Genomic DNA, 16,180 nt, shown 5'->3' on the forward strand with positions numbered 1-16,180 from the left:
AAAAAAAAAAAAAACAAACAAACAGGGCTTCCCTCAACAAGAGTCAAATAAGATCCCATGTCAGTCTAGGGAAAAAAATGAACATGATCATGTGAATTTACATGTTTTAAAAATGAGTATAAAATATGTATCTACTTACACAAGTTCCTTAAATCGTAGTCAATAAGTGAAACAAATCAATTTATAGATACAACATTGTCTATAAGTAAGTTTATAAATACAGGCTTACAGTATATTATTATATTTAATACTTTATTGTGTCCAAAAAGCCATGTCTTTATTCTAGAATATGAGATCCACAGAGGAAGGGTGAGGCCTGCCTTGTTCAATGCTTCATCTTCAGCACCTGTTGGTCTCTGTTATCAACAGCAGATTTTGGAAGTAAATGGCATGTAACTTCTGAGATGTTATTTTAACGATTGTGGCTTCCATGTTTCTTGTTTCTTCTCCATATCTCCAAATCCACAAAGAGCCCTCAACATAAACAACTAGAGTTTCCTTTCAATGGCCACCTAGGAGCAAACTTGGAAGCATATTGTCCAGCATATTCAGATGTCTGCAGAACCCTGTTTCATAACTTGACTGCAAGCTCATGAGATGTCCTGAATCACAACCACTTAGCTAAGCCACTCCTATATTCCTTTCTCTCAGAAATTTTGAGATGAAAAGAATTTTTTCTTCTTCTACTCCTTCTTTTTTTTTTTACCCTACAGGTGCTTAGCCACCAAACCATATCCCCAGATCATTATTGTTAGTTATTTATTTTTATTTTGAGATTGAGTTTCGCTAAGTTGCTCATGGTCTCAGTAAGTTGCCAAGGCTAGTTTTGAATTTGTGATTCTCCTGCCTCAAACTCCCAAGCAAAGATATTATCAGATATGTAGCTATTACAAAGATAAATAATCTCTAAAGCTGTAAGAATTTAGAAAAACCTTAAGTTCATGTACTGGAAAACACTTTTGTTAATTTCTTATGTTAAAATATGCCTATTTCATGTCCCACTAACTTCATTAAGAGAAGTTAAAATGTGTCCTCAAAAACATGTGCATAATAATGTTCATGGTAGCCTTATTCAATTAACCTCACACTGCAAGCACCAAGGAAATAATGGTCAATGCATTGTAACTCATACTATGCAATTGTAGAAATAAAAGAAGACCACATGATGTGTGCTACATTACTGTATGTCAAAAACATTATTTTGAACCAAAGAACCAGGCACACACAAAAAATACCTACATTCTTCATTTCATCAATATGAGGTTCACAAACAAGAAAAACTAACCTATGTTAAGTAAAAAGAGAAAATAGGGGAAAACCCATCTAGCTATTCATTAAATTATAAACAGTTTGTTGAATCTGAATTATGTCTTTATTTTAAGGAATAGTTGGGGAGAGAAATTCTCTCTGCTATGTTGGGAATGAGTTGGAAGTTAGCAAAATCGGTATCAGAAATTAGCAAAACTGGTATCAGAAAGGTATTTTGGGTGCTGAGGCAGTAACCTAGGTGATGGATGATTTTTCTTTAATTTTTAAATCTAAGAGGCACAAAGTAAAATGGAGAGTTAGTCATGACCTTGAATAACAAAATAGCAGCTTGGATGTTCTCCTTCCTCATTCCTCTCTGGCAGATTCAACAACCATGGCTTTCATTTCATGCTGATCAAAATAGACTTGTCCATCAAGATTAGCAACCCAAGTTTGCTCTGAATCATGAATTGAGTAATTTTGCTTAGCAACTCAATGTCAGTTGTTGCATACTATTTTGGGAAAAAATTTTTCTTTACATGTAGTTAGGTAAGTTGTGTTAAGGAAGGAGTCTCATGCAATTGACTATTGCCCCTGTGAGGCATTAATCCATATTATTAGAAATATTACTAGTATCACTGAGGTCACATAAATGATATGCTTAAAATGAATAACACAGACATTTTAGAAACTTAGAGACATTGACACAATTCACTTTTTCATACAGGTTAAGCTGAAGGACTGAAAAATTCAAAAATTGCTCACATAATAGTAAAAGATTATAAATTGTTTTATAGGAAAGATCTTTATAATATTTGTCAAACTTTTCAAATGTTTGTATAGCCTAAAAATCCTCACTTCAATCAATGTATATACTAAAGAAAATCAAATTCTTTAATATTCTTGTTATCAGTTATAATGTATGACATTATTCTATATATTAATATGTACTGTACATGTTGAAGTATGTTCCCTCATTTTAGAGTTTAACAGGAGTAGAAGGGTTATTTGTGCCTGTAAGACTTTGCCTGGGAATTACATAAGGACATTATTGTAGAAACAGCAATAACCACAATAGGCACAATACTAGCACTGCATGAGGAATGTTTCTATATATGTGATCCTCGGAGTGTATCATGCCAGTTACAACTCAAGGTAAATTTGGGAAGAATTATAATCCTCCTGTTTTATACGAAGAGACTGAGCAAGTGCAGTTAAGTTGACTGAAAGTCACTGTGTAAATGGAAAGGCTGGAAGAGGGGGTCCTGGGCAGGTGATTTCCACAGCTTGTGCTCTTAGCCTCCACTCTGCACCTGAGGCCCTGTTTGCTTGTTCTGTTTTAGTTGACAGCCATATATGCTTGCTTTAAAGGAGATAAAGCAGATAAGATGAAAATATTTTTTCCTCCCTTTTTCAAAAGAGGACAAATTTTAGAGAATACAAGGTGTAATTTTCTTAATTTAATTAAACAAGTAGTTGTTGATCATCTATGAGGAGCTAAACACCCTCTAAAAGCCTGAATTGTATTAGTGCAACAAAATAGCATCTCTTCTTTCATGGATCTTGGTTTAAAGCTAAGATAGAAAGTTAAAATACTAAACCAGCAGACAATAAAATAAAAATTTTCTAATTACTTACTGATGGTTTCAACTAAGTACTGAGGAAAAATATAATACCAAAGACACTGAGAGGAATTGGGGTATAGGCTAAAGGGCTGTTCATAATAGGGCTTTGAAAGATTAGTGTAGGTCTTATAGAGAAGGTGATGCCTAAGCAAACATTTGAAGAAAGTGGATATTTTGAAAAAATGTTTTGCCTATGAAGCACAATATTAAATAAGACTTTCCCTGTTATCATATGTGACAGCTCAGACCTGAGAAAAACAGGTGACAAGTAGACTTTCACTGTCATTTGACATAAAGGTAGTACACTGTTAAGAAGAGGCAGAGCTTGCTACCAGACCACAAACCAGCTCTAGTTTCCCTTTCCTTTGCTGCTTTTCAGCCAGGTAATGGAAGTTCAGTGATTCAAAGAAAGAGGAGTTCTAGTAGAAGGTTATTAACCTAAGAGTAGAATGAACTGTGCAATTTCATAGCCCCTCTCCCCACGGTGGTGCTGGATACACCACCAGCTCAGGACAAGAGAAAAAGAATTGAGACAATGAAGACTAACAGGGAAATTCTTAACTCTACCCCAGAAAGAAAAACTCAAATACCTGTTCCCTAATGCTCTCTGAACAGCAGGTTGATAGAGGATTCTTTGGTAAATTTGGCGTACATTTTCTATAACATGAACAGACTGCTATAGCCTGTTTCTCTCCTGAAGAAACAGAAAGATTAGTTGTTGGCTTTGAACTTCCCCAATTATGAATCTGAGACAGAAAGAGCTTCACTTTTGCCTTTTTCCTATGAACTAAGTGGATGCTATAAAGATACTCATGCAGGACCATTTTGAAAAGATTGCCCATTTGACAAACAATACTAGCAGAGACTCAGGACGAATTTATCTCTGGAATGGGGTTGAGGGAATGTCTCATACTGTCAGTCTTCATGAAGCATTACTCAGTCCACTCAATTCTGTGACGCTGAGGAACTCCAGGGGGACAGAGGAAGGGATTGTCTCCATAGAGCCTGTGAAACTCTCCCTCACCCACCAGTGAAAGATGATTCAGTCTTTCTGCATCTGTTAGGAGATAATAAAAATCTTTCTGCTTTGTTCACTCTCCTCCCTCCTCCCACCCTGATCCTAAAAAGCCAAAGGCAACAGAATAAAGGGAAGGAAAAGCCTGAGGTTACAGAAACCTGAAAACAGCAAGAAGGATGATTTAAACTGAGCGAGACATTCAAGGATTCATTTAATGAGACTTTAATATCAGAAAATGAACTGATGGATTCTCAACCTTAAAGTTAATCAAGAAGCTTTGAGGTGTACCCGATACATTGTCCACAAGTGAGGGGGAGACTCAACAGGTGAGGTTTGAAGGAAAACACAACTTTTGGACCTATTCCCTTCCAAGTCCTGGCTGCAGAACACATCAGGTATGGGAAAATTCAGGCCAATTAAATATCATCTCAAAACAGAAAGCATAGCATTATATATATCTGGATTAATACTAATTCCTACACGTGGCTACAATTCTATTATTGTCAGGTGTTTTTTGCTGGTGGTGGTGGTGGTAGTGTTTTTTATTTATTTATTTTTTGTACTAGGGATTGAACCCAGAAGTGCTACACCACTCAGCTACACCCCCTGTCCTTTTTTTGAGAGTTTTGCTAAGTTGCCAAGGGCCTCACCAAGTTGCTGAGGCTGGCCTCAAACTTGCAATGCTCATGCCTCAACCTCATAAATTGTTAAGATTACAGCCATGTACCACCAAGCCTAGCATTCATATTTTTAGAAGAGAATATCACACATTTCAGTACACAAACATCAAATATCTTCTATGTATAAAATAATTCTTGGTCGTAGGGTTAAGGAAGTCACCCAAGTTAATTTAAATTGTACATATTATCTGGGTATAGACTAAAAGTACTCAATTTTCAAGAATTTCCAATAATTTGTTCAAAAAATATTGGTTTATGAGGTTTATAAAGGAAGGATTTAAATAATATCTTACATTATTTTGAAATTGAACCAAAATTAATTCTAAATATACACATCTGAAAAAGTTCAAGAGGTATTTTACTAAATATAGCACAATTAAAAAAATGAATATAGAGTTCTATCAGCAAAGAGGAACTTAAAAGGAGATGACTCAGTCAAAGGATAATTTTTACCTGGAAACATCTAAATATTGTTACAGATTCTAAAATTATCCTTTTGAAATTTCTTTACTAAGAAATAGCGGGGGGAAGCAGCTATTAAAAAAAGGAGAAGTGAATCTGAATGTAGCCACAGTTTAAAAAGGTGTTTTGTTTTTGTTTTTGTTTTTTTCAATTTTTGGAGTCATTTAAGAGGAATACAAATGCACTCAATCTTTTTAATGTAGTTAAAATTCTACTATCTTACTGAAGTGTTAAAATATATCAATATTGGAAAATATCAAGGCACTAACATCTCCTTCCTTATGTATTTTTATTGGTACATAGTATATTTTTCACTTAATACTCAAAAATTCCAAAGAAATTCATGCATGTCTTAGTTCTAGTGTATCCAAGTAAACATGCCTTAATATTTATGAAGATAAATTCAGCTCACAAATGATATGTGCATTTAAAGTGGTCATGGTTTCTTCATTATCGTATTTGATATTCACATGGAATTACCACAGACTCAGAGAAGTTGTATCAGTGGAAGATGAAAGTAAGAAGTTAGTTCCATTTCCATGGAAATAGCTTGAAGATCTCTTTTTGTGTATATATCTGTTGACTATTGTGTGAGAAGTTGCTGGAGTCAAAATGCGTTAATCAGTTAATAATTAGTAAATTGAGTCTTTGTAAGGATAGTGTCATACCTCAGTGGTGCTTTTTAAAATTGTCCTTAATATAGATTTGTTTATTGCATAGATATTTTTTTTAAATTCTAAAGAAAACAAGTCTTCAGAACATTTCAGAAATCTATACTTCTCAAAAAAAATCCTTTTCAAATGAGAATGTCTGCAAAGGACAGCAACAAATCTGACATGAAAAATATCAGAATATTCCAACTATCAAGTTAATTGATTTTGTATGAATTTCTGCTAGTTTGGGAAGCTCAGATTCTCCTTCCTGTGCATTCATTACAATAAAACTCTATATTCTGCCAAGAAGACATGTCACTTTCCTGTATAGCATTTGCCTTAGTTAAAGCTTAATAATTATTTGCATACCTTTTTGGTAATTACTTATCATCCCCTGTGTGAGAATGTAAACTCTATGATGGTACATACCATGGATTCTGCTGACCCCGAATTACACACACAGTCTCCAGAGAAGAATTGGCTTAAATCCTATTCCTTTAATAAATTGAGAAATTTGACATTTATTTATAATTTTATATATACATGTTTTTTCCAGTTATGTATATTCAAAAGCAGTTTATAAAAGGACTGATAACCAGTAAAAAAGAACACTTTTGTGTCAATCATTTATTTTTAGGCCAAAAATATATAATGAATTTGGATGTAGTACATTCAATTTGTTTGAGACATTTTACCTAAATATGCCTAAATAAATTAAAGAACTCACAGTATATTTGTCTTACTATATAGACTTTGGTTCTACAACTGACTTGAGATCATGGCAGGGTTTCAGTTATTACTAAGGATCATTGCTTTAAAAATATCCCTTGTTTTCTTCAGTGCTATGTTACTTGGTATTCATATGGTTTTCTTTATGAATGGGTAGAGAGTATAAATAAGTGCTACTTATTTACATGGTACTTTATCAATGCAGAGTTATACAATGATTTTATAATAACATAGTATTATTACCATATTTTGTGTACTTATAGCATAATACTATAGGGATTAATATGATTTGGAGTTAAATATTTTATTTTTACCCTATGCCACTAATGTGTAACTTAAAAAGAGGCTTTTATTCCTTTTCAAGGATATTTATCCTGTAGTATATGGAACAAATAAAAAGAATTAACCCTCCCAGTAAGAGAAACTGGAGAGTCCTTTTGCTTCTCAAAATAATCTAAGTTAGAAAAAGAGTGGCTATACTTGTGCAATGTGGCATGTGCACTAGGACTGCAACAGGATGTATCCTAATCCTTCCCTGAAGCTGAGAGTCAGAGTCTTGAACAAGTTCTTTAACTTCGTTGTATGTCACTTTTGACAATTCTCATGAGCAGAAAATATTTTTTATCTAACACAAGTCTATTGAGAAAAAACAGAATGGGGATATAGACATTCTTGTAAAAAACTAAAGTTCCATTCAACTTCTAGAAATGAAAATTTCTAATTCCTCTAGACTTTAAAACTTAAGTGTGTTAATATTGTTATCACAAAAAAGATAATTAAGCAGTTGCTTGTACTAAGATGATAAAAGTACATCATCCTTTAACATCTATGTATTACAAATATACATATCCAGACACTGAAGTGGTGATATTATTCATATTTTAATATTCAGTATAGTTTACTCAATTTTGTCTTGCATTTTTTCTAAAAAGTTTGTTAAGTATTATGGTTTGGATGAGAGGTGTACCCTAAAAAGCTCATGCTAGGTAATGTAGAAATGATCATAGGTGAACTTATTAGATCATAAGAGCTGTGACCTAATTGATTCATTAGTTAATTTATAGATTAATAATTTTAGTGGATTTTCTAGGTAGTAACTGTAGGCAGATGAGACATGGCTGGAGGAAGAAGGTCATGGGGACATATCCATAGGGATTATATTTTGTCCCTGGTACTTGCTTGACCCTCCCCCCACTTTCCTGCTGCTGCAAGCTGAGTTTTCCTCTGCCATACCCATCCACCATGATGTTCTGCCTCACCTCAGACCCAGAGCTATGGAGCAGGCTGACCATAGACTGAACCCCAAACCATGATCCCAACATAAAATCTACTTATTCTAACTTGTTTTTATCAGGTTTTTTGGTCACAGTTATGAAATGCTGACTAACATGGGAAGGAAACTGAAGAATATCATTGAACATGTTATCCTGCAAATTTGCTCACTGGATGGCAAGATCTCTTTATAGGTGAGATGTCATGCAGTAGTTAAGCTCCTGCATAATGAATCAATTGCAAATTAAATTATGCTTCACTTACATATACACAGTCATTTGGGGAAATAAATTTTCAAAATGTAATTCTGGTTTAGCAACTAAATATTGTCATTTAATATGTTCCTAAACTAATCAAAACAACAAATAGCAAGCTCCTCTTAAGTATTTCTATATAGAGCTTTTCAACAATATAATAAGATACAATTTAGTAATGGTGTAATTGGTGGAGACTGATTTTTCTCAAACCAGTGTAAGAATAGATTAAATTGAACTCTTTAATTTAGTCAATGTGCCAATGGCATCTACAGTATCTGTCCTAGACCCTGGTCATCTGAAAATAGACTCAGGATTATAAATATTAAGGTTGATGCAATACAATTAGCCTTTACTGGAATGACAGACTTGCAGTTCTACAAATTATTTTTGCCAAATTGATCATAGGAGATTGATTAAAAGTTGCAATTAAGGCAGTCTAGAAGTTAGATCACTATGGTGTATTCACAATGCAAGTGCTCTAAGATTCAAGATTTCAATCTGTATGGATATTCCAGATGGAACACTTTATTCTGGTAAATTCAAAGAGAGTACATCCTGATAGGGATGAAGGTCAGGGGTTCAGTGCCTGATTCACATGAGCAAAGTCCAGGTTCAGTCTGCAGAACCACATATGCACAGCACAAAATACCATTCTACTACTAGGTTAAAAGAGCTAAATGGCATTTTCAAATCCAGAAAATATTCATACTTTCAAACCGCCTTGTATCATGTATTTGTGTGTGTATGCATATATATGTATATGCTTAACTATATATTTATATTAAAAATATGTATATACATATATATGTGTGTGTGTGTGTATATATATATACACACACACACACATGCACATTGACTCTTCACCATGACTCTAAAGTAATTATTGTCAATCATGTTTGATAGACTAGGAAACCAAGACTACAGACAGAAGAAATGACTGGCTAGAGGGAAACATAATTAGAAGATGAGTTTGTCTGTTGGTAAATCTAGCATGCAAAATGATGAGTAAATAAACATGGTACATGTATATAAAGATAAAAGTACAAATATGTATATATATGTATTATATATATAATGGTAACTGGTTATACTTTAGATCTTTTAATAATTACCTTCTCTGTTTCTTTTTTCAGTTTAAATTTCTTAATACTCTTTTCTTACAAGTGTAGTCACATGGAAAGGTCGTAAGATATTTACACTGACTTAAACTCTGAATAGTCTATCTTGGAAAGGCTGGGAATTGCAGCAGAGAGGTAGCCATGACCCTAGTAACACAGTATTTACAACAGTGATATTGTCACTAACATCAGTCTTAACTTCCTTCCCATTTGGGTGGAAATCTTTGGCATGAAACAAATTTTAAATTCTGTTTTAAATTAAATATTCTGTGACAGTTCTTTTGAGGAGATTGACTATTTAAAAATGAATCTAAGGGCTGGGAATGTGGCTCAAGCGGTAGCGCGCTCGACTGGCATGCGTGCAACTCGGGTTCAATCCTCAGCACCACATACAAAGATGTTGTGTCCACCGAAAACTGAAAAATAAATGTTAAAATTCTCTCTTGGAGGGGAGGGGAGGGGGGGATATGGAGGGCAGCAGAATACAACTGACACTAGGATTGCTGTATGTATACACATGGATGTATGACCAATGTGATCCTGCAATCTGTACACTTGGAAAAATGAAAATTCATACCCTATATGAGTCAAATGTATGATATGTCAAGATCATTGTATTGTTTTGAACAACTAATAAAAAAATTCTCTCTCTTTAAAAAAATGAATATAATATATCAGAGAGACATTTATGAAGCTAATTGTTTAAATTAAAAGATAATTTTTAAACTCCAGCCTTCTGTCCTCATTTTGTTTAGATAGTGACTGGCAACTAAATTCTGGGAAACTCTGAGTCATTAATATTTCTTTCTTCTCCTTTTTTATTATTATTATTCAGGTGCTTATTTTAGTGTAGACTATTTTTTAAATATTATTTTTAGTTGCAGTTGGACAGAATACCTTTATTTTATTTATTTATTTTTATCTGGTGCTGAGGATAGAACCCAGGGCCTCGCACATGCTAAGTGAGCACTTTACCACTGAGCCACAATCCCAGCCTCACTGTAGACTATTTATAATACTATGCCTACCACTAAAGCAATTAAATATGCTGTGGAAATGTGATTTTCTCTATCTAAAACCAGATGAAACATTTGGAAGTAAAGGAATTACAAAATTATCCCTAGAGAGTACTTACGTAAGTAAATAGAGTTTGTTTGTTTGAAAATTCACAATATTTTCTCTATGCGAATGGTCATAATTTATAGGTTAAAGTCTCTGTGAAATTAAATCATGGGATAAAGAGCAAACTTTAGGAGCTCTCAAAAATGTCACCTGAAGCATTTTTACTCAGCAACATCTAGGAAGATAAAATATTTATAAATCTTTAGTTCAACTTATCAAAAATTAAATAAAATTCATTTCTGCTCGATCTCTTTGAAAACAATTCTTTGTCACCCTAACTCTATTATGAGATTTTATTATAGTAGAAATAAATGTCTTTCCTACTTAACATAAATAATTTTTGTTGTATTTTAATTATTTTTCTTTCTCTTATGATATTTTTACTGAGACAGAATCAAGTTGGATTAAAAAATTATAAAATTAGAATTACAAAATCTTATGTAAAACTTATTTGTATCACTATGTGGATATAAATAAATAGAATTTATGAACATACTTAGGTACATATTTATACATGTATATATCTTTGGGGTTTTTTAGACACTGTCTTTTTATATATTATGTGGGTTTATTGAAATTCTTTATAGTATTCATTATTTCTTTTGGTTTGTATAGTATACTTAATGATTTATATAAGAGTAAAACATGTCTGGATACAAAATTGATTCACTATGCCCATCTGAATAATAAATATCAAAAAGCAAAGTATTCATAAATATTAAATGAGGTGATAAATAAACTTTTGGAAGTCAGAAAAGTATAGGCCTCTTCTGAATGAGTTCTAGGGTACTTTTAAAATGCGTATTTCTGGACTCTACTTCAGGCATATGATTCAAAATCATTAGTGTATAGCATAGCAATCTCTAGTTTGGTTAAGTCTTGGGTGATTCTTATGTCAGCACTGCAAGCAAGATACATGACATTTCAGAAGATTTTGAGTTTGAAAAGAACTACTTAATTGCTGAGAAAAGATATTGGTTATCAATCTGCTCACTCTAATGTTTTATTTTCTTATTTGTTTTATATTTATGTAGACACAATCTAATGAGTGTAGTCTTTTCATAAGGAGTGAAAGTTTTTTTCCAGAAATTTGTAAATTTAAAATGTCAATTAAATGTTTGTTTTATTTTACTTCAACTTTCTATATGATTCTACCACTAGTATTTAAACTCAAAGGCTCCTAGTTTCCAAGTTTTTATTTTATTTTTTTTTTCAGCTCTTTCTCAGGGTAGCCTCATACATCAAAGCTTATGTTTGCATCCAGTCTTACTCAGCCATTCAAATTGCTTGTTTATGGGACTGCAGCAAACTGAAACTCTGATTACACTCTCTGCACCAAGCTGCAATGACTCCATTCTCGATTGCTACTGAGAAAATGTTTTAAAAAATCCTTCTATTGGAGATATTTTCATGACACATATTCTCATTACTTGAAGCTCCTTTAAAAGCTCATTTGGGCTACTTCTGTTATAATTGAAAAATAAAGTATGTCATAAGGTATTGATTTTCATATGATATTAGAAAAAAAGTGGGACTGTTACAACAATGAGCCATCCTAAATACTGTAGTATTATAAATAACAATAAAATTAATTTTTGTTAAAAAATAACTGTTAGAAACTAAATATATAAGAATATAAACCCTTCTAATTATAAAATTATTTATTTGAAGTGAGTATGAAAGAAAGATGTATTCCTCCATGTCTTGTCTAGGTTTTAATCCACAGGTTTCTTCAACTCTAGGAACATAGGAAAGATACTTTCTATTGGTAAGCAACTATGAACTCCCTAATTCTCTAAGATGAAGAACCATATATAGCATTAAACAGGAAATGTGTGTGTGAATTTTGAATAGAAAAATTATTGTGCCAGGGTTCCACTAAAATGTATTTCACATAGAACCATTTTCAAAAAGGTCCTCTTCTTTTCTGAGTAAACTTCTTAATCTTACACTTTTAATGAAAGTGTATTCTATTTTATAGAAAAGGAATAAAATACAAAAAATACTGGAGGAGTTGAACAGATCTGTCTTTGTCAGCATCTACAAACTTATCCCTTTTCTCCTTGTTTTGCCTAAAACTCTTCTTTTTTCAGACATTTGCATGTTCCATCACCCATCCTAGAGAGCAGGGGACCAAAGCAGTTGACCAGATACACTTAGCAAAAGTAAAATGAAGCTTAACCCCCATTCCTTCCAGCTTGGTTACAACTACTATCTAAGAGTGCTAACTCCCAAGAGAACCTTGGGGTAGTCTGGATTTCTTCTATGGCTATTTGTTTTTCTTTTTAGGGGGTAGGGAGTAAGGCAATTTAGGGTAATTCTTATACAGTTTTATTTAAAAATAGCAAAATAGAGGAGTATAATTAATGTAAATAGTGGATCTCTAACCTGCCTTTGGTCCTGGTTGGAATTTGAGATATGGTAGAGGCTATTTATGTAGGTAGATGAGTGGTTTACTATACTACATGGAGGGTTATCCCTAATGCTCCAGCTTCAGGAAAGTTCCAAGAATTTAGATGCAAGACACTTTGTAGCACACTCATGCTCAGGATTTTTAGGACTCCCTCCCCCCTCCTCTTTTCTACTCAGTGCAGCTATGCTATAAAACGTTAATGCATACTTCAGAATTTTGGCCTCACATTCATTTGGTTCAGCATGCTTTCCAACACTGCAGCAAGGCCAACTCTTGCAGACATGTATTCCCCTGAGCATTCATTCAACTACATTCCCATCCACCACAGGGAGGGAGTAGCAATAACCAGTGCAGGGTCTCCAGGCTTTATTTTTGCTCCTTGGCTCCACGGGCCTTCTACCTGACTATAGGGATGTCCTGTGCAGATTCAGAGATGCTCTATCAGGTTTGACAAGCCGCCTTCCATCGGGCCCTGAGCAGGACCGCTGTCCTTGGTGCTGAACCATGTTTGCCCATCAGGAAGTCGGCTGCAGGGTCAATGGGGCTGGATAGAAAACCTGGCTAACTGAATAACCAGGTGCAGGAACGAGGGATACTTTGGTGTATAGAAACAGAGCTGCCCCCGCCCCCATCTTCCCTCACAACATCTCTCCTGTGTGCGCCAGGACCCGATTTGCAGTTTTCTCCCCCAGACCCCCACCCAAATGCCTTCAACATGGCCTCATCCTCAGGCGTGTGCAGCAAAAGCCCACCTCGACAAATCGCACTGCAGTAATAGAGAAAGGCTATTCCCCCAATACCAAGTCTAAAGGGATAGCTTTACCGCTCTCAAACAAAACCAAAATAAAATCCAATACATGAATAAATAAACGAACGTAACCTTCCTCTTTCATCCCTCCTGTTCCCGCCCCATATATTCACTCTGCCCCAGATTATAAAGCCCCAAATCCTAGAAGAGTGTTTTAAATCTGGGTGGTCTTCCTAGTTCCACATCCCCACCCCTTCCCCCCACCTCTCCGGGGGGGGGGAAAAAAAAACGACGCCTAAAAAGGCACATCTTACCCTGGGTAGAACGAGAGCAGGAGCAGAATCCACACCGTCATTTTCTGTGAAAATACAGGAGTCGAGTAGACAGAGCTTCCTGCGCTCCATATATTTGGCAAACTCATCGCTTTTTTTTTTCCTCTCTCGTGTCTCCTGCCTCTGGTTGCAGAAGAATCCCTCCCCTTTGTATTATTATTATGCTTATGGTTTGATGGTGGCTCCCCCCACCTGCCTGTAGTAGGTCCCGTCACTGGGGAGATGTATTGCTACCAGCTTCGGGATTAATATTCAGGGGGCAGAAATAAGATCAGCACAAACGCTTGCAGATACCATCAAAGCGTCAGCTCAGGCAGCGGCTTCCAAGTCTGGGGGAATAATATAATTGAGGTAGGGGGAGGGCACAGGGAGAGATGCACAGTGAGACAAATAGAGAAAAGCACGCACATTCATGCTGCTCACACTCACGCGAACTCCCCCAGTTCCATCGTTTTAGGTTTTATTTATTTGCTTTGTTTTCTTTCTTTTCTTTTTTTATTTATTTATTTTTCCTTTTAATAAGGGCTGTGTGTGTGTGTGTGTGTGTGTGTGTGTGTTTAAAAGAAAGGAAAAAATCACTAGAAGCTCTGCGTGATTATCACGCAGATTAACTCAGAGGTCAAAGGGGAAATGATGCACGCTGCTGCAGCAGGAATTAACACATGAATGGCATCCTGCCACTGCTTTTTAACCCTTCTATGCATACAGACATGTAAGGATTGGCCTTCATGGAAAGAAGAGCTGCTTTAGCAAGTCCATAAACTACATCACTAATGACAGAAGGTTTGTCTTGTCACATCTGCCAAGAAGCCTTAATTTAAAATTGGGTAGTCTTAGAAATCAGGATTACATTGTTGGGGGTGGGGGAGCACTGGGGAAAGTGGCTGCTTTCCTATAAGCCATCCTGTAAGAAGATGGATTTGGTGAATTTAATTTGAGTGAAGGGAGAAAACGCAGATGGGATTACAAGACATGGGAACATTCTATGCTCCCAGGATTCTATTTCAACCGTTTCAGCTCTCCAACTCCAATGAAAACGTGAAGACATGAACTCCTTGAAGACTGAAGAAGACAATTTCATCCAGATAGCTGCTAGAGCAAAGAACATAGACCACACAATAGGGGCCTTCTTTTTTTGCAGAGGGAATTCTGTTTCTTTTATGAGAATTGAAAATTTTGGGTCCTTTAGTAGCAATTCTAAACATTCCTGGGGTGCATGAGTGGTATTAGAATGTTTCCTTCTAGTGTAGAATGTTGCCATGGATACTGATAGAATGAAGATACCCTTTTTAATGCCAACCTAGACCATCCATCACAGAGGAAACCCCACTCACTCATCATGGGGAAGAAGATGGAGGAATGTTGCCTGGTTCCCAGAGAGCCAACATGCCATAACCAAGGTGTTCATAAAGAGATTCAGAGGAATCGGACCTCTTCCTGGAAAGTACAAGGAAGTTGTCTCTAAAGTGGTACTTTTTCTTCAAGAAAAACTCTTCCAGAAATGAAATTTGAGTGGAAGGTCCAGGAGACAGGAACAGAACACAAGATGATCCGGTCCAAATTCCATCACTAACTCCAAAACATACCCCAAAACGCAGAGAGAATTACTGGTGGCTGCTGCTCATGCCATAGTCCAAAGAGATGTATTCTGACAACAAGCTTTGACAGATACACCTCAAAATCTGCATAGCTTTCAAACTTTGATTTAAGAAAAGTTATTTTTGTACATTTGGAGGAAATATGAATAAAACATAGCAAAAGCAAAAGCATTCACATGTAGTGAAATTATTTCTTTCCACTGAGATTAAAATGGAGGCAGAACAATGTAAATCCCATTTCTCTGAAATTCTCCTGTTCCTTGCTGCAATGAGGAACATTGCCCCTCTCTGGTCAAAATTTGACTTTTTAAAAGAGCCCAGGTTGTTTATAATTATAGTGGTCTTAGTGAAGACAACTGATCATATTTTCATAAGGCCTAAATATATATACTTAGATGCTTATAAAAATCAAGCAAGTTTGAGAAATAAAAGAAGCGGGCTCATTATGAATTTGTAAAGTGGCAGAATCCATGCAAACTAGAGTGGTCATCTGAATGTAGTTACCACTGTCTGGTCCCAGATTTCCCAGAAGAAATGTCAATGATAATTATTTTGTGAAATGTCCTAAGAAGGCCAAATCTAATAGGCCTTCAGGCTACTAATTTGCATATTTAATTATAGACTATATATAAATAAAACTACATATAAGAAATCTGTTTTCTACCATACAAGATATTCTCAATTTTCCACTGTAAAGGTTTTCAGGTAAAACTGGATTCTGGAGAAAATGCAATTCCAGCCACTTTCCAGCCATTGGAAGGCTAAGGCAGGAGGATCACAAGTTCAAGACCAGAGTATGCAACTTAGTGAGACCCTCAGGTGAGTTTGTTTAGTAACAAGCATAATGATGCTGTGAGAATGTATGCTGTCCTTCACAAAACTCACAGCCATAATGGAATATAATG

The 16,180-nt window shown here is 35.1% G+C and overlaps 1 protein-coding gene across 2 annotated transcripts in view; it reads right to left on the minus strand.

The window, feature by feature from the left end:
• The window catches only part of Gabrg2 (gamma-aminobutyric acid type A receptor subunit gamma2), an 86,888-nt gene extending 72,686 nt beyond the window's left edge, over positions 1–14,202 (minus strand). Inside the window, exon 1 of one of the 2 annotated variants that reach the window (XM_015492802.2) lies at positions 13,660–14,202. In XM_015492802.2, the coding sequence (XP_015348288.1) occupies positions 13,660–13,766 (107 nt within the window). In that variant the 5' untranslated portion in view covers positions 13,767–14,202. The remainder of the gene's footprint in view (positions 1–13,659) is intronic. The other variant, XM_015492801.2, reaches the window with a different exon arrangement.
• Positions 14,203–16,180: the final 1,978 nt, after the last annotated feature.

Source organism: Marmota marmota, unplaced genomic scaffold (genome assembly GCF_001458135.2).
Source record: "Marmota marmota marmota unplaced genomic scaffold, marMar, whole genome shotgun sequence".
NCBI lineage: Eukaryota > Metazoa > Chordata > Mammalia > Rodentia > Sciuridae > Marmota > Marmota marmota.